General features: G+C 45.8%; 1 protein-coding gene across 1 annotated transcript in view; it reads right to left on the reverse strand.

Moving 5' to 3' along the window:
• The window catches only part of LOC138488297 (multidrug and toxin extrusion protein 2-like), a 624,530-nt gene extending 601,515 nt beyond the window's left edge, over positions 1-23,015 (reverse strand). The window contains exon 1 of the mRNA XM_069615180.1: positions 22,687-23,015. Within this exon, the coding sequence (XP_069471281.1) occupies positions 22,687-22,851 (165 nt within the window). The 5' untranslated portion in view covers positions 22,852-23,015. The remainder of the gene's footprint in view (positions 1-22,686) is intronic.
• Positions 23,016-23,607: the final 592 nt, after the last annotated feature.

Consider the following 23,607-nt stretch of genomic DNA (forward strand, 5'->3'; position numbering starts at 1 on the left):
CACGCAAGAACAGACATAGCTCTGCGACAGACATACAGACAGGACCTGCAAGTGCAGCCATATCAGCCCATGACACATGCATCGCAGATGCAGGAATACATGCAGCCGTCACAACCAGTAACACAGGACATCATAACCATGACACATGCAGATGCCACGATGCTGACTCACATGCAAAAGCTGGGGGATCCACTGTTTTAGGGTGAAATCCATTCACAGGAATGTGAATGTCATTATACCCGCAATAGGACAGCCCACAGACAGACGTGATATGTCCAATCCTATCCTTCACGCCTAATCCGGATGAGGAACAATGTATAGGGGTCACAATAGTTGACAAGACTTTCTCCTTTCTCGTGGATACGGGGGCAATGCAGTCCTGTATTAAGAAAGGAAGATGCCCAGTGCCAGGCATCACCATGAATGTGTAGGGATTTTCTGGGTCTACAGATGTGGTTCCTTTTACCAACAAACTTCCACTTTCCATAGGCGAGCATGACCTGAGCATGCCACTGTTATATTCCCAACAGACACTGGTGAACATAATGGGTAGAGACATGATGAGTCGACTTAACATTACCATTTTGTTCACAGACCAGGTGATAGTGTGCTAGACACCATGAATTCATTATATGAACACAAGTGAACTCATTCAGGCATGTTGCTGGCAGACGGCACAGAGGGAGGTGCCAGTACTGTGAGAAACCAGAAGGTGTCTCACCCACTAGTCCCCGGTGATCTGTCATGCAGGTGGCCAGGACGCGGCCATCGCTTTTGGGTCCAGTTCCCGGGGGGTGGACCAGTGCTCGATGATCACCTGGGTGAGAGGTCTTTGGGGAGTGGGTGTGGGACATCGGATGCTGAGACACGGTATCCCCTTCCTTGTAACACCTTTACCCCATCCTACCAGGTAGGATATTTAGGAACTCCACCCCCCCTTTTATAACACAAACAATTTGACACAGACAGCCCACTATGAGAGAAAACAGACTAAAATCTGAGCCGTATACCTGACGTGTCCCAATACAGTGGTCAGGCGAGGTCAGGCAATTACTGACCATCATACACACCTGAATTCCATTAAGCGTCCCCACACAGATTAAAGGCGGAGCACAAGAGAACACTCTGAGCGAAGCAAAGTACATGTGGAAACAGCAGTTTCCAGACAGCAGCTGAACGAAAGAAGAAAGATAGCAAAACAGAAGGGGATCGCAAGGAGGGAAGTTCCCTTGACCTTTTCAATAAGAAACCATTACTTTCCGGAAACCTTGAGAATAGAAAATGTAAGACGAGTAAACCAGGCTGAAGAATCCTGCATTGTGTGTCAGAGAAACCCGGGGCCCTCCCGCTTCAATAATCAAGGCAAGGTGAAGCACAAGCCGCCGTTGTACCGACCTTGGCTCCAAGAAAAAAGCAGCGTCAGTGAAATCAACACGGCCGGTTAGTTGGGGAGACCGATACAAGACTGGTCTGTGTTGAAGCCAAGGTTTCAAGCAGCAACATTGTATGGTGAGCACTGGAACAAACATTGTTAAAACGCCTGTGATAAAAGATGCAAATAAAGTTGAACTGCTGATGAGTGATTGAACTTTCAAAGCAAGATGTAATACCTTGGACACAGTGGTCTGGCACCGCGTGGGTGCTCAATCGAAGGTCTCTGTAAGGTATCCAGCTGAGAAATAGCAAAAGTGAAAGTGAGAAAAAGGTTATATCAAGAAGGGAACACATAATTGTGAAACAAAGTGGTCCTGCGATGGGTTGAGCAAAATCCTTCAGTCTTTGATTTTTGAAGTAAAGAAAGCTTGGAAAAGTAGATAAAGTTGGTCAGAGCCCAGCAGAGGGAGATCAATTGAAAGCTTTGTATTAAAGTGGGTCTGAGGGCACCAGAGGGGGACCCGGGCTGAACAAGCAAATCACCTGAGAAGGTTTTGTGTCAAAGTGGGTCTGAGCCTGGAGGAGGGGAACCCGGGGTGAATCAAAAATCACCCGATAAGTTGTATATGTGAAATCCTAAGAAGAAAGAACTTTAATGTTTGTCGTGTTTCATCAGTCCCTCTGAAATAGGAGACTATGAATGGCAAAGATACTTTGGCACAGAAGGCCCTGATGTTGAGATTTTGAAGTGCATCCATGTGCTAGAAAGGCAGAGAGTGTGCTAAGATTGAGGGTGCCTCCTTGCCCCATGCTGAAAATGTGGGGAAGGGAAGCCAACAACTTGAATAGCCAGACCTATCATTTCTTGATCATTTTTCTTTTGCATAACATTGCTTCCCACACTATTTGTATTTAGAAGTAAGGATTGGCAATAGGTTTATTAGTATAGGCCCTGTTATTTTCGTGGACTCGACTAGGACTGCGTTATTATTATTTGATGGTCGTAGCTTGCTCCCATCTTTAGATTTAGGATCAGATAGGTGTTTTTCAAACCAAATTGAAGTTCAATTAACACCCTTTAACTGTGATCACTTATGTCTCTCTTACTGTTTGATACCATGCCTTCCTTACAGTAAACATTGAGTTGTTTCAATATGGAGTGGAAGTATTGATAGCGTGGCTCCCAGGGATACAGGGCAGGCCGTTATGCATACCCAACAAGTTCTTATTCAGATCATAGATTCCCTTAGATGACCAGGAAGGAAAGGTGATCCCAATAGAACTAGAGGCAGGTATAGTGAGGGACGAGAGAATAGCATTGCATGGCAATGACGACACAGGACGATCATGGAGAACGGTGATTGCAGAGTGAGAGGGATACAGATTGACTGACGTGACAGATGAGGAACTACTTCAGGATGATTGATCAGATCACAAGGTGGTATTTAACATAAGCATTACATACTGGGTGAGAATACATTACAGGACAGTGCTACAGAGAATGGCCGTGTTGCGAAAAGCACCTCCACCATTTCTCAAGGAAGACTTGGGCGAGTATCTTATTGACTAGTGGTCCCTATGACGTGGGTCTACTAAAAGGGATAGTGGCAGTCAAGATTAAGCTCAAACCAGGGGCTATTTTACCAAGGGTGTGACAGTATCCCCTATCAAAAGAAGGAGATAAATGTATTTATGAGACCATCGCCGCACTAGTGAAGCAAGGGATATGGTATACCCTCAGAATCGCAGTGCAATATCGTAGTGTACCCTGTAAAAAATGCGACTGGGGGGTTGTGGCATTTTATTCAGGATTTGCGTCCCTTTAACCAAATCATGGAAGCAGAATTTGGTTAGTTCCTAATCCAGTGACAATTCTGTCTAGCATCCAGATGGAATCTATCCACTTCTCAGAGATAGACTTGAAGAATGCCTTCTTCTCTATGCCGCTCCATTAAGAGTCACAGGACTTGACCTCATTCCTATATAGAAACCAGAAGTGGACACACACGAGACTCCCACAGGGGTACTGAGAGTCACCTTCCATCTTCAATAAGTTCCTCCAGATGGATCTTAGCAATATATAGATGGAGAGCACTGTCATAAAGTATGTGGACAACATTTTGATTTGTAGCAAGTCAGAGGCACAGTGTCGAAATGACTCGGTATACTTGTTGACAGTATTGGCAGGAAAGGGTTACAGGGTGGACAAGGCAAAATTACAATATTGCCAGAAGGAAGTGCTATATATCGGACAATTGATATCGCAGCAAGGGCTAAAAGTGACTTTAGAATGGGTGAAGGCGATCAGCCGGATGCTGATGCCAAAGACAGTGAGAGAAATGCAGCAGTTTTTGGGCCTCTGTAATTATTGTAGAGCCTGGGTGTTTGACTACAGTACATATCCGAGACCCTTGTTAGGGAGACTCAGGGAGGCACAGAGAGGGGATTGCAAGTTGCTATGGACACATGAAATGACTCAAGCTTTCGAAGAGCTGAAAAAAGCAATATGCACAGCTCCAGTGTTAGGGATCCTGTGGGATGTATTTACCCATGCATCCGAGCCCTACCTCAAAGCTGTGCATTACTGACATGGAAAACATCATGATGGCCAGAGCTTCCCAGAAAATGCACAGGGAAATGCATGAAGAATAGGCTGCCACTCATTTTTGCCGATGTTATGGGCACAGAAGGACACTGCCTAAAACCACCATTGGACTACCCACACAGTAGTCTGAAACCATTGGGAATGGCAATGCTGATTGCCAAAAGCAAACCCATAACTGTTGGGAATTCATTTTCTTAAATCCCAAAAAGCGGTGCAGTACCAGTACTCACCACTATCCAAAAGCTGGCGTTTTAAAACAACACCAGATTTTACTTTTTTGTGTAAAACTGAATAAATGAACCCAAGGCAAGCCAAAGAAAGACTTACTGAGAGGTGGATCCAATGTAAAGTTATATTCTGAAGTGACTTGAAGGTTTATAACAAGACTGGCTGAGCTGTGGATTTCAGCAGTTTAAGTAAATTTGGACTGAAAGACACTAAAACATTTAAATGTTTAAAAGAAATGAGTGACCTACTTTGAGTGTCACATAGGTTGCAATTGTTTAAATGTCATAGTTTTAAACTTAGAATCAGCATTCTAGCTGCATATGTAAACATTGTCTTGACTTAAACTGGGTAACAAAAAGTGACATTTTATCTGAAACCTGGCTTAAGGAACTGAATTCTGCCTGGCAACTACCCCCATCAGGAGTGAAACTTGAGTCACAGCTGTGTTCCCAGGCCTATCTGCCTTTTGCTGGCCACACTAAGGATATGCCATCTCTCTGATAATTGAATTAAGGGGAGCCCCCACAGAATACAGGAGCTCTGAACAAAGCCCTGTCCTGACTCAGGCAAATGTTTTATTGCAGATGTCGTAAAATAGCTTCCTCTTGGCAGAAGCTGGGAGGGGCAGGGTCTCTGAGCTTGGCAGAAACTGGAAAGACTGGTTTCTGTACCATGTGACCTGAAAAGACACACCTCTATAGCCAGAATATGGTTTTAGAAAAAGATGAATAACTCATAGTACGGACTTGTGAAAATTATTTAAATGACACCATAATTCTTGTGATTTTTCTGTCCACATTTTAAGAGGTTTTTAGAACCGGTGGCATGTTCAGGGGGGTTTTAGCGGAAAAGAGGATATTACTCAAAATGTGTGCATGTGAAAAATCTGACACTTCATCAACTAATGTCCATACTCCTTGCGCACATGTGTGTAAATTTGGGTTAATGTCCGAAATTGCAAACTAGTTAAAAAGTGCAAAATATTGCCATTTCTGAATGCAAGCCCCCAGGAAGAGCAGAGTTTGAACAGGGTATACCTCCTGTAATGCATGATGGGTGCATATGATTTTAAAACAATATGTACCTCTACAAATATGTATTTGGTTCAAATCTAGATTTGTGTGCAAGTTGACAGGAGGAGTGGACTTTCTGCAGGCTGTAAAATGACATCACTCTGACACAACTTAGCTTCCCCAATCATGGGAGAAATGAAAGCTTGGCCAATGATAAGTGGAGAGGGGTAGGGTCTAGTGATGCTGCACACACACCCACTTTGAAAACACATAAAAGCAGACAGACAGGACAGATAGGGACCTTCAAATCCATTTGCTGCGGGACGCTCTGCTGGAAAATCCATACTTTACCTCCATCAACCTTCAGAGACCCAGACCAGACCAGCAGAGTAGAGCTGACCTGTTAGCAGAACCAGAGAGAGCTGACCCAGATCACTGTGAAGTGCAGAGACCAGAGTCCAGTCCTAAACCTGACCAGATCCGTGGCAAGGCATATTTCTAAATATATTGTGAGTACATAGCAAAACTGTGCAGAACCAATCTCTTAGTTAAAATAATATAATTCAATCCTATTTTAACCTAAGTAGAACTGTCTCCTGACTGTCACCTGTCATTTGTAAAGCTGTCACCTGTCATTTTCTAGTTGCAAGCTGCACTTGTCTTTTTGAACTTTAAAATTTCAAATCTGAAAAACGACCTTCATCTGGTAGTTCCTCTGTAATTGCGCTCGGCGCATTCGCAAATTTAGCCGCGATTTGACATTTTACCGCGATTTGCAAATTTCTTCACGTGTAAAAATCTGCTGCTGCTTGCCTTTCAGTTGCCAAAAATTCGTTTAACCTGCTAGTTACACCCTAGATCCTTGCTAAAGTGAGCCTGGACTAATATTAACTAGATACCACTCACCCTGAACCTCTAGAAGGAATTGGAAGCATTTTAGCATCTTTTTTTTCTTCATTTCCAGCACATTTAAAAGCATTTGGGCCTGTGTTTTAAACTTCTGTAGTCTAAGCTTGCTGGGGTTAACTGAATCACATTTAATTGCATTTCTGAGAACTGTGTGCTTCCTTCCATTTTCTTGCATTGCATAAAAGGGGGGGGGGTGAATTGTCCAAGAAAGTGATTACGTTGTCTTTTGCTGCAATCCTATCAAGTAATTTTCTGTACTGCATTTCATTCCACATTGCATCCATTTGAAACCATAAAAGAATTGTTGCTATCTTATCCATCCTATAACCACTCATCATTGATTATAAAGAAGTGTGCTAGTGCCAGATTCTCCGTTGTTAATCTTTATCATATCAGATTAAGTGTGCTATTCAATTATTAATTTATTATAAAGCGTGATATATATATATATATATATATATATATATATATATATATATTGTTTAGATTATCAATTAAACCTTTTAACTTGCAAAACAGAACTACTTCTTGGCTCAGTGGGGTCAGGAGGATTCCAAGAGAGGGGTGTTATATAGGGGTAGTCATCCAGAACGCATGAACTGGACATAAAGTTATATCAATAAGGGTTTTCATTCAGTATTATAGACTAGGCGTTGACTTAGCTGTAGTGTTGAATTGAATCCTCTTACAAATTGGGGGCTCGTGCCGGACGTTTGGGTTAGATCTACCATTTGTGCAGATTAATACAGCGTGCCAGCTGACCAGATACACATATCTGGTCGGATCACCACGCTGTGTTACGCTGTAAAGCACTCCTCGTAGGAACGCTCTAAGAAAAAGGTCTGTTTTGCAAAAATAAAATACTAATTTCTGTAAGTCAGGACAGAGACCAATCTCTAGAATGACGACCTTAGTAGACATTAAAATAGCCAGAGAGCACCTATTACATAAACTATTTGTGAGAGGTGAATGGACTGAACAGGGCCAGGATGCCTGGTTGCAGGCCATCACGCGACAGGTCACTGAAACAGGGTCAGACCTATGGAGAGATCAGGGTCCATTACATGTGGCCCTGAGTGAACTATATATGGCTCCTAAAGCCAAAGATGAACACAATAAGATTGCCAGGGTAGCGGCATATTTATATTTACATATGGGAGCCATGCAGGACAAATGTGCTGAAGGCCAAGATCTGGCGAGTAGGCAACTGCTGGCATTACAGAAGGCCCAATCTGAGCTGGACTCTTCTGAGCAGAGGCTGCTCAGGAGCCAGAAGTCAGAAAATGATAGTAGGCAATATATCATTAAAATAAAAGAGGATATGGGCATCCTACAACAGGAAAAGACAGACCAGGATACCAGATTTCTGGCCCTGCAGAAGGAGCACCAAGACAGTTTGGACTCCTTACTGCAGAACCAGAAAAAGTTGGAGCAACAGATCAATTTCAACAGGGCATGCGCGGAGCAGGTAGTCACCCTGCAAAGCCAGCTAGATAGAGAGAAAGAGGAGAGCAATAAACTGATTCTGAAAGACCTGGATACCCAGGCAGAGTTTGATGAGGAGCGCCAAAAAGCTGGTGCCTTTCAACGACAGAGGGACGACCTGGCAGCACAGATGCAGGCTCTCAGTCAGGAAAGAGACACTTTAGGCCAGGAAGTCTGCCACTTAAAAAAGGAAATTGAAGAAAATCACCTGGCCCTCCAGGGGCTGGGTGACCTCCAAAAAGAAAACCAGAACTTGGTAGAGCACACCAGAAGGGTGGAAGATGCTCTGGCAAGAAAGGAGCAGGCCAGTAGGGATGGGACTCAGGAGGTAAACCTCCTGCAGCAAAGACTGGCCCAGTTCTCCAGGACCAACCAGGAAGCACAGAGGGAAAATGAGGCCCTCTGTCAACACAATGATAGGCTCCAACAACAGGTAGCAATGCAGGAGAGACTGATAGAGTCTAGTAAGGCCTTAACTGAGGAACTGAAGGCGCAGGCTCTTGCATTGCAATAGGGAGCAGGGGCGGATAGAGATGAGGTTCGCTGGGAAAGAGAAACTCCTGAGCATAACCCCAGGAGCCCTAGTACCAGAGGCCTTTATTTCTCTCAGTCCCTGGACTCTGCCACCCCCATGTCCCCTGGCGCACATGAGCACAGGGCCACAGGGATGGCAGATTACTATCCAGCTAAAAGTATGGGGCTCATAGGCCAGTACCACTCAGGAATGGAGGGGTGGGCATCCGGGTATGGGCACCCAAGTACAGTACAGTTCAGTGGGGAACCCCAGGAGAGTAGGCCCCTTAAGGGCATCCTGAAAACCTCTGCCCAGTTAGGTCAGTGGGGGGGGGGGTACCCAGCAAATCCTGGCAGCAAGGAGGGATCTGAGGACTCCTCTGAGCACCACAGGAAACAGGAGACCAGGTCCCCACATTCTGCCAGCCAGTCCCAGGCTTGCAGAATCCGGGAAAACCTGGAAGAACAGACAGGAACCTCTGGGAGCAGTGCCTCTGAGTCAGAGGATGAATGGACAAGGGTTACCCGAACCAAAAGGGCCAGTAAGGCAAAAAGGGCCTTGCTTAAGGACCCCTTAAAGCAGATTAAGGCGATCAGGAGCGTCATCACGCCTTACCATAAGAACGCTAAGTATTCTGTTTGGGAGCACTTAGAGTTTTTTGAGCAAATGATGGAGACTTTCCATTTGAAGGACAGCCAAAGCTGTATTCAATATGTAAAGTGGACCTTCTCCCCGGAATACTCCAGTTTCTTTGCGGGGCTGGAGGACCAAAATCATTTAAGATGGTCCACCTATAAGGCGGCCATCTTGAAACATTTTTCCATTCATAGAAATCCTCAAGAGGCTCGCAAGGCAGCCTACAATTTGCAATGTGGGGAGGATCAGGCCCCACAAGAGTTTGTGCAAGAACTGAAACGTGCCTTTGCGCAGACCACCAGAAGGGTGCGCACAGACAGCAGAGAATTTGTTAATACTTTTTTCCATGCCTTGCCCAAATATATAATGACCCAGCTCGTGAGGGATTTTCACGAGAAAAGATCTTTAGACTGGGTCATTGAACAGGCTACCCGGATCTATGAGGTGCAGAAACCGGTAGATAGCAAAAGTAATGCCCAGAAAAACCCCAAAGCCAACAGCACCCCTGCTGCTGCCAAGGTGGCAGAGGTAAAGGTCACCCCCATTTTGGATTTGGAGATGGGGGGGCCTAAAAACCTACCTGCACCTAATAATGCTAGGCCCAGGAGGTCCTCGGGTCAGTCACAGACAGGGAGCCAAGGAGGCAGCCCCACAAATGGGGTCCCTCGCTTTCCTGATTATGTAAATCCCCGTTACAAGGGAAACAGACCCATCCTGGGTTATGTGTGGACTCCCCCAGCCCAAAGGGGGGGATCCAACCGAGCACCGAACCCAGGGAACTTCCCTCCAAACTTTCCACAGGAGGGCAGAAATTTACCAAACCCTGGGCAGAACTTTTTCCCCAGGTATCCACCCAATTTTCAGCCCCAAAATCATCCATCCTTCTTTCCCCAATTCCCTGAGCCCAGACAACCTAATCCGGGAGAGGGGAGGCCAAGGGTGGAGGGGTACCCAAATCTTCCCAACCAGGGGTACTACCAAAGAAGGGACAGCTACCCTTCCCGGGATCAGCCCAGGGGATAAAACAGGGCCCCGTATCAGCCTGAGCGGGTTTCCCAGTTAGAGCGCCAGGTTCAAAACATGGCGCGGGATCTGGGTCACATACTGAGGGCTCAGCAGAACCCTCAGATGGGCGTGCCGGCGCAGAACGCACCCAACTCTGGACCTGGTGCTCCAGAACAATGACGGGGGCAGCACCCCGATAACTCACCGGTTCCCAGGGAGGAGGCACAAAGGGAAGGGGGGTGTAAAGCCTTGGAGGAAGCTTCCTTCCTCACTTGTAAACAGCCCCTGGAAACCCAGGAACCGGAAACAAAATCTCCTGCCCCTGAAAGTCTGCCTCCTAAGGAGCAGAGGGGGGGTAGGAGAAACAAAAGACCCAAACAGAATCAGTTTGAGGAGGAGGTACAGATCTTCCAATTTGAGGGAGAGGGATCCTCAGAGGATCCTGGGAAAAGGATCTTCTCCTTCAGAGAGGGGGGAACTCCTCCCAAAGAAAAATGGGTCCCTAGGGATGCAAATCCAGACTGGGGAGATGTGGAGACTGAGCTACCGCCGCCCACCATCTCATCCCAGAACCAACAGCAAGAAAATCCCCTGGTTCAAACCCATCCTGGTGACTGCCTCCAAAAAGGGGGGGGTGGCCCGGAACCTGAGCCAGGGGAACCCACAATGGCTCTGATCTCCAGTTGCCAACTTTTTCTTTCAGATTCCCAAGGCTCGCCACAGAATTCTGCCCAAATCTCTTCGCTAGCGATGTCCAAAACCAGAAAGTTAGCCCACCAGTTGTCCAAAAATGTGCATTATCTGTGCCCCCTTGAGGAGAAGGAGGGAAGATACTATACCCCGGTACAAGTACAGGGGCAGGGTACAATTTCAGCGCTGGTGGACACTGGATCTCAAGCTACCCTTCTGTCCAGAAGGGCCTTTGATGAACTGAATGCAGGAAGGGGAGGGAATTACCAAATTCCTCTCACCTCTCTTCCTGGACAACTCCAGAACTTTGACGGGAAGGAAATTCCCGTCGAGGGGGCGGCAGATTTGGACATTAAAATTGGGCGGCACAAGTTGAAACACCCGGTCATAGTTGTGACTCCAGAGGGCACCCCTTGTTTACTAGGGAATGACCTCCTGAGAAGGTTGTCACCCCTAATAGATTGTGTAAACAAGGTCCTCTGGACCCAGACTAGCCGACCAATAAAATTAAAACAGAGTGTCAACCATGTTAGTTTAAACGGCACCTGCCACATGGTTGAACAAAAATCTGACCAAGTAGAATTTCACTTCCAGAATAGCCAAATTCCAGATGTGACAGTAATAGCAGTAGGACAACAGACTGGTGATGGGGGGTCCTCTCTATTTCTGAAAATCAACCTTCCTTCCAGTCTAAAGTGGTACTCCACGCTGGAAGGAAACACTCTGAGATTCTATACTAATCCACAATCAGAAACTCCCACTCCTATAGTCCAGGAAGATGTGAAATCAGCTCAGAGCCTGGCTGATATTCAGCAAATTGGAGAGCAGTTGTTCATCCCTGTTCAGTTAAATGATGGGAAGGACTCTGTTCTCGCTCGAGTGTGTGTGAATAACGGTAAGAGCTTCATCAGCGAAGCCATGTTCCGCCAACTCCCAAATGATCCAGCCATTCCCACATTCAAACTGATAGACAAATGGGAAATGGACCTGGAAGCGCCTAATTCCAAACATCTCCTGCCAAGCAGGCGTATGCTCAAAATCTCCATTGGCAACAAGAGCATAGTCCATAATTGTTGGGTCGTGCGAGACGTCCCTGCCGCCTTTTACTTAGGCAGTGACATTCTCAATCGCTTTGCCATTAGTTTGGACCTAATAAACTTCAAAGCTTGGTCCCGATTAGCGGATAATCCCATGGGCTTTGATGATCCAGAAAAAGCATTTAGGTCAGCTCAATTGCTACCTTATGCAGTTGAGATTCAGATCAAAGAGGAAGTCACCATCCCAGAAAGGACCCGACAATTCTCCCTGGAAGTGAAAGTTAAAAGGGGACAAGAGTTGAAAAACCCTGATGCTTACATACATCTAAATGCTTCTCTCCAACAGCAAGGGTTGGGGGTAAACCCAACTCCATTAGTCAACATAGGACATGACACCATTCCAATAGAGGTGGATAACAGCGACTTAAAGAGTATTACTCTAGCCGCAGGCACCATTATTGGAATGGCGGTTGATGACCGACATTTTTCCATCGACTTAGTAAATGAACTGTTAGGACCAATCCCCAAGGACTGCTTTGACAGTGACAGTGATGACAATACAACACCAGACAGGATTTTTACCTGGCATGGGGGGAACTTCCTGGTGTACACTTCCTGCCCCTATGGTAAGGAAGATGTGACTTGTGACTTCAGGAGGGATGAGGTGATTTTCCAAGTCCATGAGGGCTGCCTTTCCCACCTGAAGCCTCCAGTCCAAATCAGCACTCTGACCAGGGACTTCTCCACCCAGCTGGAGGAGGCAGCTGAAATGGCCAAACCAGAAGTCTTTCCAGGCTTCAGGCAGATGGTGGAAGAGAGAGTCAACCTAGCTGATGCCTGTGTGACTCTGGAACAAAAGCTAAAGTTGAAACAAGTTTTCTTGGATTTCCAAGATCTCTTTGCGGTAGACTCATATGACTGTGGTCGCACTGACATCCACACAACAACAATCCCCACGGACCCTGGCATGACTCCAGTGTTTGTGAAGCAATATCGCTTGCCTCTCGCATCAATGGAGTCCCTTACTGAAATAATTAAGAACCTTGAGTCCCGGGGAATAATCCGTCCAGTCCACAGCACCTTCAATAATCCGGTGCTGGGAATATTGAAGCCAAACGGCCAGTGGAGACTCTGCGCCGACCTCAGGGAGCTCAACAAACGGGTCCATACTTCCCGATGGCCTCTGCCCTACATTGACCAAGGGCTGGCCCAGATCCAGGGGTCACAGGTATTCACTGCAATAGACCTGACCAATGGATACTGGACCGTGCCTGTTAGCAGGGAGGACCAATACAAACTGGCTTTTACCTTTGGGGGCCAGCAGTACACATGGACCTGGACTCCCTTCGGATACCTTAACTCCGGTAATGAGTTCAATATTTTCCTACATAAGGCCATGCCCGACCTGGGTGCGAGGGGTAACCTGGCTTATGTAGATGATGTCCTCATCAAAAGTATCTGTGGAGGAACACATAGCGGAGATCCGTTATGTTCTGACGCAGTTGAGGGCCGCCGGAGCAAAACTTTCCTTTCAGAAAGCACAGTGGTGTAGAACCCGTGTTAATTTCTTGGGGCATGAGATTACTCCTCAGGGTCCCTGTCCCCAGGAAAAGAAAGTGGAAGCACTTCAGAAACTGAAAGACCCCACAACTCTGCGAGAACTAAGGAGCCTCCTTGGACTGACTAATTACAGCAGAAAGTTCATTGAGGGCTACGCAGAGATCACCAGACCCCTGATTCATCTCCTGAAGGGGGGGGTCAAGTGGGAATGGGGTCCAGGACAAGCCGAGGCAGTAAGACAACTCAAAAGAAGCCTCTCACAAGCGCCTTGCCTAGCTTACCCTGTCAGAAACAAGGAGTTCTTCCTGGAGACAGGGTTCTCTAATACGTGCTTGACGGCAGTATTATACCAAAGGCATGACAAGGTCAATAAAGTAATCTCCTATGCGAGCAAAACTTTATCCTCTGTGGAGGAAAAATTCAACGATTGTGAGAAGGCACTCCTGGCAACGGTGTGGGCATTGAAGAATTACCGCCCGTTTATCCAGGGGGAACACATCATAGTGGAGACTCCACACCAGCCTCTGCAATATCTCCAAAGTGACAGAATCCGGGCCGTAAATGTGAGTAATTCACGAATTACTTCCTGGATTCTGTCAATGCAAGGCTTTCCTGTGGAGGTCAGATATGGCCAAAACAAGAAGAGTCCCCTCGCGCAAGGTCTGGCTGACTTGCATGATTTTGCCAGAGAAAACAGTCTCGAGGACGAAAGTCTAAAAATAAAGGACAACATGGAGGCATACCTTAATTCCCCACACAAAGTCTTTGAAGAAGACAAGTGTGAGGGAATGCCCACTGTCTATATGGATGGATGCTCTTACCATGTTGACAACAACGGGGAGAAAGAACTGGTGGCCGGCGTAGGGAATGCATGGGTGAATGAGTCCCCAGAACCCTCCGCTGGATACAAAATTGGTCCCCGAAGTAGTCAGGTGGCAGCATTGATGGCTGTGCATCAGGCCATCCTCACTGCTGTCCAGCATCAACTCCACGAACTGGTCATAATCACAGATTCGGATTATGTACGGAACGGGTTCGTGGAGCACCTGGTTAATTGGAAAACCAGAGGCATGTTATGTGCTAACAACAAACCCTTGAAACATGGGAAGTTGATCCAAAACATTGATGATCTGGTCACCTCGAATGAGATGACCATCTATTGGAAAAAGATCAAGGGTCATTCCAAAGTAGAGGGACCAGACAAAACTGGAAACGACTTAGCTGATCAGCTGGCCAAAACCGGGGCCATCCAAGGGGATCTAATTGAGATTGAGTCCCTGTTGGGGGAAATCCAGGTCACTGCTATCACTAGGTCCCAGACAAATGCTCACAATGACCTTTCAATTGCACAATGGAGTAAGGAGACCCCTGATGCTGATTTGATTACAGCTCAGAAGGGGGATCCAATTATTGGTAAGTTTTACCAACACGTTGAGGACCCTGAGAACTTTCCCCTGACAGATACCGATTACATTGGGAAAGAGGACCTGAGAGTGTTGATGAAATGTCCAAAAATGTTCCGAATCCAAGACGGTTTGCTGGTAAGGAAATCCAAAGCTGGCCACGATCAGTGGGTGGTTCCTACCTCATTCCGAAGCCTGATGTTAAGTCACACCCATGATGCAGCCACCGCCGGTCATAGGGGGTTTCACACAACACTGGAAATCTTAAGAGAGGTTGCATACTGGCCACACATGGGGCAGGACCTCGACCAATACTTGAAGGGGTGTCTTGTGTGTGCACAATTTCAGCCATCATCCCTCACACACCGTGCGCCTCTCCAAAAGCGGGGGATGACACTGCCATGGTCAGATTTACAAATCGACTTTGTAGGCCCCGTGATTCGCTCTGCTAGGGGGAATAAGTACATGTTGACTGTGACATGCTTGTTTACCAAGTGGGTGGAATGTCTCCCAGCCCCAAACTGCAAGGCAGAAACTGCAGCTGCCCTGATGATTAACCACATCTTTTCCCGTTTTGGTCTACCTCAAAGGATTGAGTCAGACAGGGGTAGCCACTTCACCAGTGAAGTAATGACAAAGATGTGGGAAATACTGGGGGTCAAAAGGAAGTTGCATATTGCTTAAAGGCCAGATTCTTCTGGGGCAGTAGAGAGATATAACCGGACAATTGTGAGCATCTTAAAAAAGTTTTTGGCAGATTCTGGGCCAAGTTGGGATATCCGATTACCTCTGGTCCTAATGGCCATCAGATCTACCCCTTCATCTGCAACCAAAATGTCACCATTTGAGTTGATGACTGGGCGCAAGATGGTGCTTCCCCAGCATTTGCTCTATAGGACCCAAGAGCAGACACTGATAAATGCCTCCACTACTCATGAGTATGTGGAGAATTTAAGGAAACACCTCCAACATGCTTTTGCTTACGCTCAGCGGAATCTAGAAAGATCGGCTGATAGCATGAAGACCCACTATGACCTGAAGACTTCCAGGAAGGAATATCAGGTGGGGGACCAGGTCTATCTATACAACTTCCAAAGGAACCAGGCCAAGCAGCGCAAATTTTTGCCTACATGGAAGGGACCCTTTGAGATCATCGACAAGATCTCCCCTGTGGCCTACAAAATCCACATCCCCAAAGGTCCTTTGGCAGCGGGGGAAGACAAGTGGGTCCACATAAACCAGTTGAAATGTTGCCATCCCAGGCACACTCTGCAACAACTGGAGGAATCCTCTGGAATCCTAGCGGGTATTGTCTCAGACTAATTCAGTTCCAACCATAGAACATACCACATCTAGTCTCTAAAATATTGTGATTTGCATGAAACTGTCTCTTAGTCATACTGTTTGTTTTTTCGAAATAAGAATGTAATGTTTTGTTATGATGAAATACATATGCTGCCCCACTATCTCAACAGTGGTGGAAAAACATCTATGAATAGGTATTGCCGCTCTTCCTTTGTCGTCCTAGGAGAAAGAAAACCGGGAGACGGGCCAAGGAGGACGATCCGGAGACCGGGAGCAGAGACGTAAGCGGGCCCAGTGTACCGCCCAATATTCCCATCAGGACCGGCGAGGAAAACCGATCGATCAGTACCGGATGGAGGAAAAGATGCTGGACTGTGCCATCTATTGGAAGAAGATGAGGAAACATCCCAGATCTTGCGGGTCCCACCAGTGAAGGATCAGTTGGCCACCGCAAGAAGGGGGGCTTGTGGGATGTATTTACCCATGCATCCGAGCCCTACCTCAAAGCTGTGCATTACTGACATGGAAAACATCATGATGGCCAGAGCTTCCCAGAAAATGCACAGGGAAATGCATGAAGAATAGGCTGCCACTCATTTTTGCCGATGTTATGGGCACAGAAGGACACTGCCTAAAACCACCATTGGACTACCCACACAGTAGTCTGAAACCATTGGGAATGGCAATGCTGATTGCCAAAAGCAAACCCATAACTGTTGGGAATTCATTTTCTTAAATCCCAAAAAGCGGTGCAGTACCAGTACTCACCACTATCCAAAAGCCGGCGTTTTAAAACAACACCAGATTTTACTTCTTTGTGTAAAACTGAATAAATGAACCCAAGGCAAGCCAAAGAAAGACTTACTGAGAGGTGGATCCAATGTAAAGTTATATTCTGAAGTGACTTGAAGGTTTATAACAAGACTGGCTGAGCTGTGGATTTCAGCAGTTTAAGTAAATTTGGACTGAAAGACACTAAAACATTTAAATGTTTAAAAGAAATGAGTGACCTACTTTGAGTGTCACATAGGTTGCAATTGTTTAAATGTCATAGTTTTAAACTTAGAATCAGCATTCTAGCTGCATATGTAAACATTGTCTTGACTTAAACTGGGTAACAAAAAGTGACATTTTATCTGAAACCTGGCTTAAGGAACTGAATTCTGCCTGGCAACTACCCCCATCAGGAGTGAAACTTGAGTCACAGCTGTGTTCCCAGGCCTATCTGCCTTTTGCTGGCCACACTAAGGATATGCCATCTCTCTAATAATTGAATTAAGGGGAGCCCCCACAGAATACAGGAGCTCTGAACAAAGCCCTGTCCTGACTCAGGCAAATGTTTTATTGCAGATGTCGTAAAACAGCTTCCTCTTGGCAGAAGCTGGGAGGGGCAGGGTCTCTGAGCTTGGCAGAAACTGGAAAGACTGGTTTCTGTACCATGTGACCTGAAAAGACACACCTCTATAGCCAGAATATGGTTTTAGAAAAAGATGAATAACTCATAGTACGGACTTGTGAAAATTATTTAAATGACACCATAATTCTTGTGATTTTTCTGCCCACATTTTAAGAGGTTTTTAGAACCGATGGCATGTTCAGGGGGGTTTTAGCGTAAAAGAGGATATTACTCAAAATGTGTGCATGTGAAAAATCTGACACTTCATCAACTAATGTCCATACTCCTTGCGCACATGTGTGTAAATTTGGGTTAATGTCCGAAATTGCAAACCAGTTAAAAAGTGCAAAATATTGCCATTTCTGAATGCAAGCCCCCAGGAAGAGCAGAGTTTGAACAGGGTATACCTCCTGTAATGCATGATGGGTGCATATGATTTTAAAACAATATGTACCTCTGCAATTATGTATTTGGTTCAAATCTAGATTTGTGTGCAAGTTGACAGGAGGAGTGGACTTTCTGCAGGCTGTAAAATGACATCACTCTGACACAACTTAGCTTCCCCAATCAGAGGAGAAATGAAAGCTTGGCCAATGATAAGTGGAGAGGGGTAGGGTCTAGTGATGCTGCACACACACCCACTTTGAAAACACATAAAAGCAGACAGACAGGACAGATAGGGATCTTCAAATCCATTTGCTGCGGGACGCTCTGCTGGAAAATCCATACTTTACCTCCATCAACCTTCAGAGACCCAGACCAGACCAGCAGAGTAGAGCTGACCTGTTAGCAGAACCAGAGAGAGCTGACCCAGATCACTGTGAAGTGCAGAGACCAGAGTCCAGTCCTAAACCTGACCAGATCCGTGGCAAGGCATATTTCTAAATATATTGTGAGTACATAGCAAAACTGTGCAGAACCAATCTCTTAGTTAAAATAATATAATTCAATCCTATTTTAACCTAAGTAGAACTGTCTCCTGACTGTCACCTGTCATTTGTAAAGCTGTCACCTGTCATTTTCTAGTTGCAAGCTGCACTTGTCTTTTTGAACTTTAAAATTTCAAATCTGAAAAACGACCTTTATTTAATCGCTCATATCTCCGTGACCGTTTGTGCTAGAGACTTGCAGTAACTTTCATCTGGAAGCTGAGATCCTAGGCTTTCCTAGGACCCCATAACGATAGTGATAGTCCTTGTAGTTCCTCTGTAATCGCGCTCGGCGCATTCGCAAATGTAGCCGCGATTTGACATTTTACCGCGATTTGCAAATTTCTTCACGTGTAAAAATCTGCTGCTGCTTGCCTTTCAGTTGCCAAAAATTCGTTTAACCTGCTAGTTACACCCTAGATCCTTGCTAAAGTGAGCCTGGACTAATATTAACTAGATACCACTCACCCTGAACCTCTAGAAGGAATTGGAAGCATTTTAGCATATTTTTTTTCTTCATTTCCAGCACATTTAAAAGCATTTGGGCCTGTGTTTTAAACTTCTGTAGTCTAAGCTTGCTGGGGTTAACTGAATCACGTTTAATTGCATTTCTGAGAACTGTGTGCTTCCTTCCATTTTCTTGCATTGCATAAAAGGGGGGTGTGAATTGTCCAAGAAAGTGATTACGTTGTCTTTTGCTGCAATCCTATCAAGTTATTTTCTGTACTGCATTTCATTCCACATTGCATCCATTTGAAACCATAAAAGTATTGTTGCTATCTTATCCATCCTATAACCACTCATCATTGATTATAAAGAAGTGTGCTAGTGCCAGATTCTCCGTTGTTAATCTTTATCATATCAGATTAAGTGTGCTATTCAATTATTAATTTATTATAAAGCGTGATATATATATATATATATTGTTTAGATTATCAATTAAACCTTTTAACTTGCAAAACAGAACTACTTCTTGGCTCAGTGGGGTCAGGAGGATTCCAAGAGAGGGGTGTTATATAGGGGTAGTCATCCAGAACGCATGAACTGGACATAAAGTTATATCAATAAGGGTTTTCATTCAGTATTATAGACTAGGCGTTGACTTAGCTGTAGTGTTGAATTGAATCCTCTTACAATCCCTGACTACCATTCCAGCAGTCCAAACTAGCACAAATGCTAAGTGGCTCCAAATGACGCGTTGGAAGCTGCTGCCGACAATAAATTCAATTGTAAAAGGATTCAATGCCATCAAGGAAGAGCTGCAAGCAGTGAGGTTAATAGCTCTCCAGAATAGATATGTGCTAGACCTCATCACTGCCATGGAGGGAGGCGCTTGCACTAAGATTGGTTCTTCTTGCTGTGCATGTCACCCTGCCCATGATGAGGACAAAAGGAGGCAGAGGCCATTACCCTGTTATCAGAGCTGCATGCTAAAATGGAGGCAGAAGCAAATAATGTAGGAAAAGACAAAGGCGGGCTGGCATATATATATTTTCATGGATACCAAAATGGATGGCCAATGGACTGAAGGTACTGGTGACAGCCATGGTATTAGTGTTGTTCGCCTTTTGTGTCAACAGAATAGCCATCACGCAATGCAAAAAGACCACTGAAAAGACCAAAGGGATGAAAGTATTGATAGACTTAGAGACTGAAGAAAATGAAGAGACAAAGATCCGGAATACAGTGAAATCACAACTGATGCAGTGACCTTGGTTCCCAACAGGAACAGTGTTCGAGTTCCAGTTCAAAACCTGTGTCTATTGGTTGAAATGGGTTTTGTGCCACCCTGGATGAGACTGCAGTTACCTGATATGGAGTTTGGACGATCATGCAAATTACCATGGACATCTCAGAGGGATAAAAAAAGGTTGGCTCCCAAAGTTACATGTCAATAGAGAGAGTTGTGCAGGTAATGTGGTCGACATGTCAACCAGAGGGGGGATACAAGATGGAGGTCCAAGTATGGCCCTTATGACCCCCACACAACTCTCAGCTCGAAGACTGAGACACAATAGATGCACTTCACTCTCAGGCCCTTCACCACCATCGTCAATGTATTGCAGATGTAAGAAACGTTACTCTCTCAGACAGCCGTTCAGGCCATGCCCAGTTGATGATCTGGAGGAGATGGAGATGCCATCAATCGAACAAGTGGACTGACCACAAATCAAGTAATCAATGACGTCTTCACTGACATCACGACGTAGCCGCACTTAGACATGAAGCACATTGCCATCTATTCATGAACCTACAAGAACACGCATTAGCTTATTGCATATATGCATGAAACACATGCTTATGACTCACTGAGGTAGACGACAAACGCACATACATATCCCTATATATAGTCACATTGTTTGCGAAAGCGGAATCGCAAGACGTAAACTATGCGTATTCCAAGCTTGCATATGCTTGACTGCCACTAACATGGAAAAGTCATAAGGACAAACATGGGAGCTATAGGTCCACTGAAATGAATGAGGAAGGGGAGACAAGCTTCGAGTACATGGAAGGGCTGGCACGATCGCTACAACCAGAGGCAAGCAGAAATGATGCAATCAGCCAAGGATAAGTGGAGACAGGAAGGTTCCTGGTTACCAAGACGATAAGCCACATTTCAGACTAAAATCCTCATAATTACAGACAAGAGAGCTCTGTTTCGTGGTCTCTACACACGTGACCAGGAAGAGCAGGATGATGCCTATTTACTCAAAGTGCACAGAGAGAAGCTGTTCCCACCAAATCAGAGGTAGAAATATACAAGTGTTGCTCACAAAATGCCAAACTGAATGCACTCTCCCAGGCTTAGGTGACCAGAAGTGGCAACATCAGGGAACATGCAGCCCCTGCATGTTCATTCTCATTACCTTGAGAAGGTACACTCAGCCTGGTAACCGTCCAGGGTCCCAGGGCTGGGAGGATCCATTCTACCCAATCCAGAGTCGCCTTTCATGTGAAGATGTATATGTTGCAGGAGACAATGATCTCCCTGTGACCCTGCAAGATTACCAATTGAAACATGCAGAGGTGGTCCCAGGAGGATCCACCAGATATGGCTATCCAGTAGTAGAATTAACCCCTAAAGAACCTATACGTAGTTTGCCTAAACTTACCAATGTGAATGCCCGATAGATTTCCGGGCTGGAGCTTGATTTCGTGACATCACACCAGGATAAAACTGGGTGGCACACGCTCAGAAGATGCAAACCCTAGAGACTTAATGTTATCCTAGAGTGATCCCTGTGGTTTTGTTAGATAATAAAGAAAGTAAACTTTGCCCCATAGCTGAGTCTTCCGTTCTTGCAGTGGGGTTTTTGATGGGCCGAGTGTCTCTCTCTGCTGGCAATTGGGGTGACTGATCTAGAGCCATGTTCTTATACTTTCTCTAGGTACCCAGACGACATGGCAAAATGCCTGCTTCACCTCATAGCCTACCCACTACTCTGGTCTAGCACTATAGCGCTTTGAAGTAGTTTCAAGGCAATCTTTGCACCCTAGCCTTACTTAATGTAGCTGGCGACTTAGAAACAACATCCCTTTTTCCCACAACCTAACTCTCCCGCTTTATTTCACACCCATCTTCCTTTGTTCCGCCTGAGCATTTGAAACGCTTCCTGAGCGCAATGCTCACCAATTGAAGAGGGCTGTTGGCTCTTGTTACACTTACAATTGAAAGAAACATTGTTTAAAATATGAATTACGCTGCAGCAATGCATTCTTTTGTGACATCAACATCTCGGAGAGTGCCCTTCATTTATACAATGCACATAAACATGGGATAATAAAATTAATTCCTGTTCCTAATATTGTTATACATTGAAACAGCAATGACTTTGGAGAGGGAGGTATTCTGTCTTTTCGCCCTGGGACAATATTGTCTAGAAACTGCCCTGACACCAACTATCTTCCTCGACTGCCAACCAGCAAATCTCTTGCTTGCAAGTAGTCCAAACCACAGCAGCTAGACTGGCAATTACTACAGTGGCTTCAGTCCTCCCACTCCAGCCACTGGCGATCAAGCAAAGCCCAAGTGGGTTCTAATGCCCTGTACTTCACCCACCTTAAATACACCTAAGGAAGAGCCCAAAACACGCAGCAGCAAAATAGAATTCTAGCCCCCCCAGGTTTTCCAAGGTTTGCTATAGGCACCCAGTTGTGGCGCCAGGGAGCAATGCATGCACGGGGAAGGTACAGTAGCGTGGTGTGGCCGAGGGGCGAAAGAGCTCTGACGACCAAAACTTCTGTCAGACAACCCCACAAATAAACCCTTTGCAGTGTGAACAGATCACAAGCAAACCCTATGCAGTGTGAACAGATTGGCACTGATACCATCCTCGGGAGCATAGCTCAGGGGCAACGTGCTCGTCTTGGAGGCAAGACAACACGGAGCACCACAGGTTCAATCCTCGGGTTCGCGCTTAGAAACCTCTGGGCATTAAGCGTGTTATAAATAACATATCATAACCAACCCCTCACAAAAACGACTACACTTCGAGCGTTTCCTAACTCAGAATGTATCAACTTCTCCAAGCATGACCTAGTTCATTTATCCACCCACCCATTCAGTGTGAGGTGGGGTGGCCGTGGCCCTTACCAGAGGCACCGCGAGTTTTGTGAGCTCTTTAATTTCGCCCAGGCAGCCAGCGGGCAGGCACCGGCGGACCCATCGCGCGCAAGGCCCGCAGCAGCACAGGGGGCCCTCCCGCGGGGCCGGAGGCTTCGAGTCGTCGCTCTTCCCGACGCTTGGTGGCAGGTCCATCAGGAAAGCTCGGAGGCACCAGCCCCGTGGAAGACGCTCCTGTGGCCGACTGGATCTAAGGCAGGAGCTGCAAAGTACACAGAGCTTCCTCAGCGCGCGCCGATGTTTGAGGAGACGAACCGCCACCCCTCCTCCTTGTTTGATATGCGCCGAGAATACAATGAACTGTGAAACCTCCACAATCACATGTCTGCATAAGTACACTTTGACGACAGTGCCAGAGGCCTTGCTGTGACTGAGAGGGCGGAGCATGGTACTCGAAAATATCCACAGGGTCAGAGGTGGAGCAGACAAAATGCTACCATTGGAAGTGTTGGTTTTCTTGAAAAGCGTGTTTGTTCAAAAACAGTTCGTGTTCAGAAGAGTCCAGGGGAACACAATCTTCTTCTAAAATCTTTCTAATTCTTTGCATTTTTCTGACCTATCCTTGTTTCGTTGTAATACAGAGGGCAGTTGGAAACTTAATTGTAATAGCACTGCTGCTGGACCACCGGTTGGCGTAAGGAAGAGGGAACGTCAAAAAAATGTAATTTACACAAATGTAATTAGCACTAACAAAGATCAATTTTATATTTGTTCTGTATAATGGAAACGTTCGTGTTTTGAATATGGCGTGTCTATAGTTCTGAACAAATGCATATCTGAAAGTGTAAATGCATTTACTAAAAGTATCAGATGAGAGGGTAAGAATTGCGTGGCCACACATTCTGAACCCTTACAATTCCTACTAAACACTGGCAGGTAGTCTGAGGGGAT

Source organism: Ambystoma mexicanum, chromosome 9, assembly GCF_040938575.1.
Source record: "Ambystoma mexicanum isolate Mex_15411 chromosome 9, UKY_AmexF1_1, whole genome shotgun sequence".
Classification (NCBI taxonomy): Eukaryota; Metazoa; Chordata; class Amphibia; order Caudata; family Ambystomatidae; genus Ambystoma; species Ambystoma mexicanum.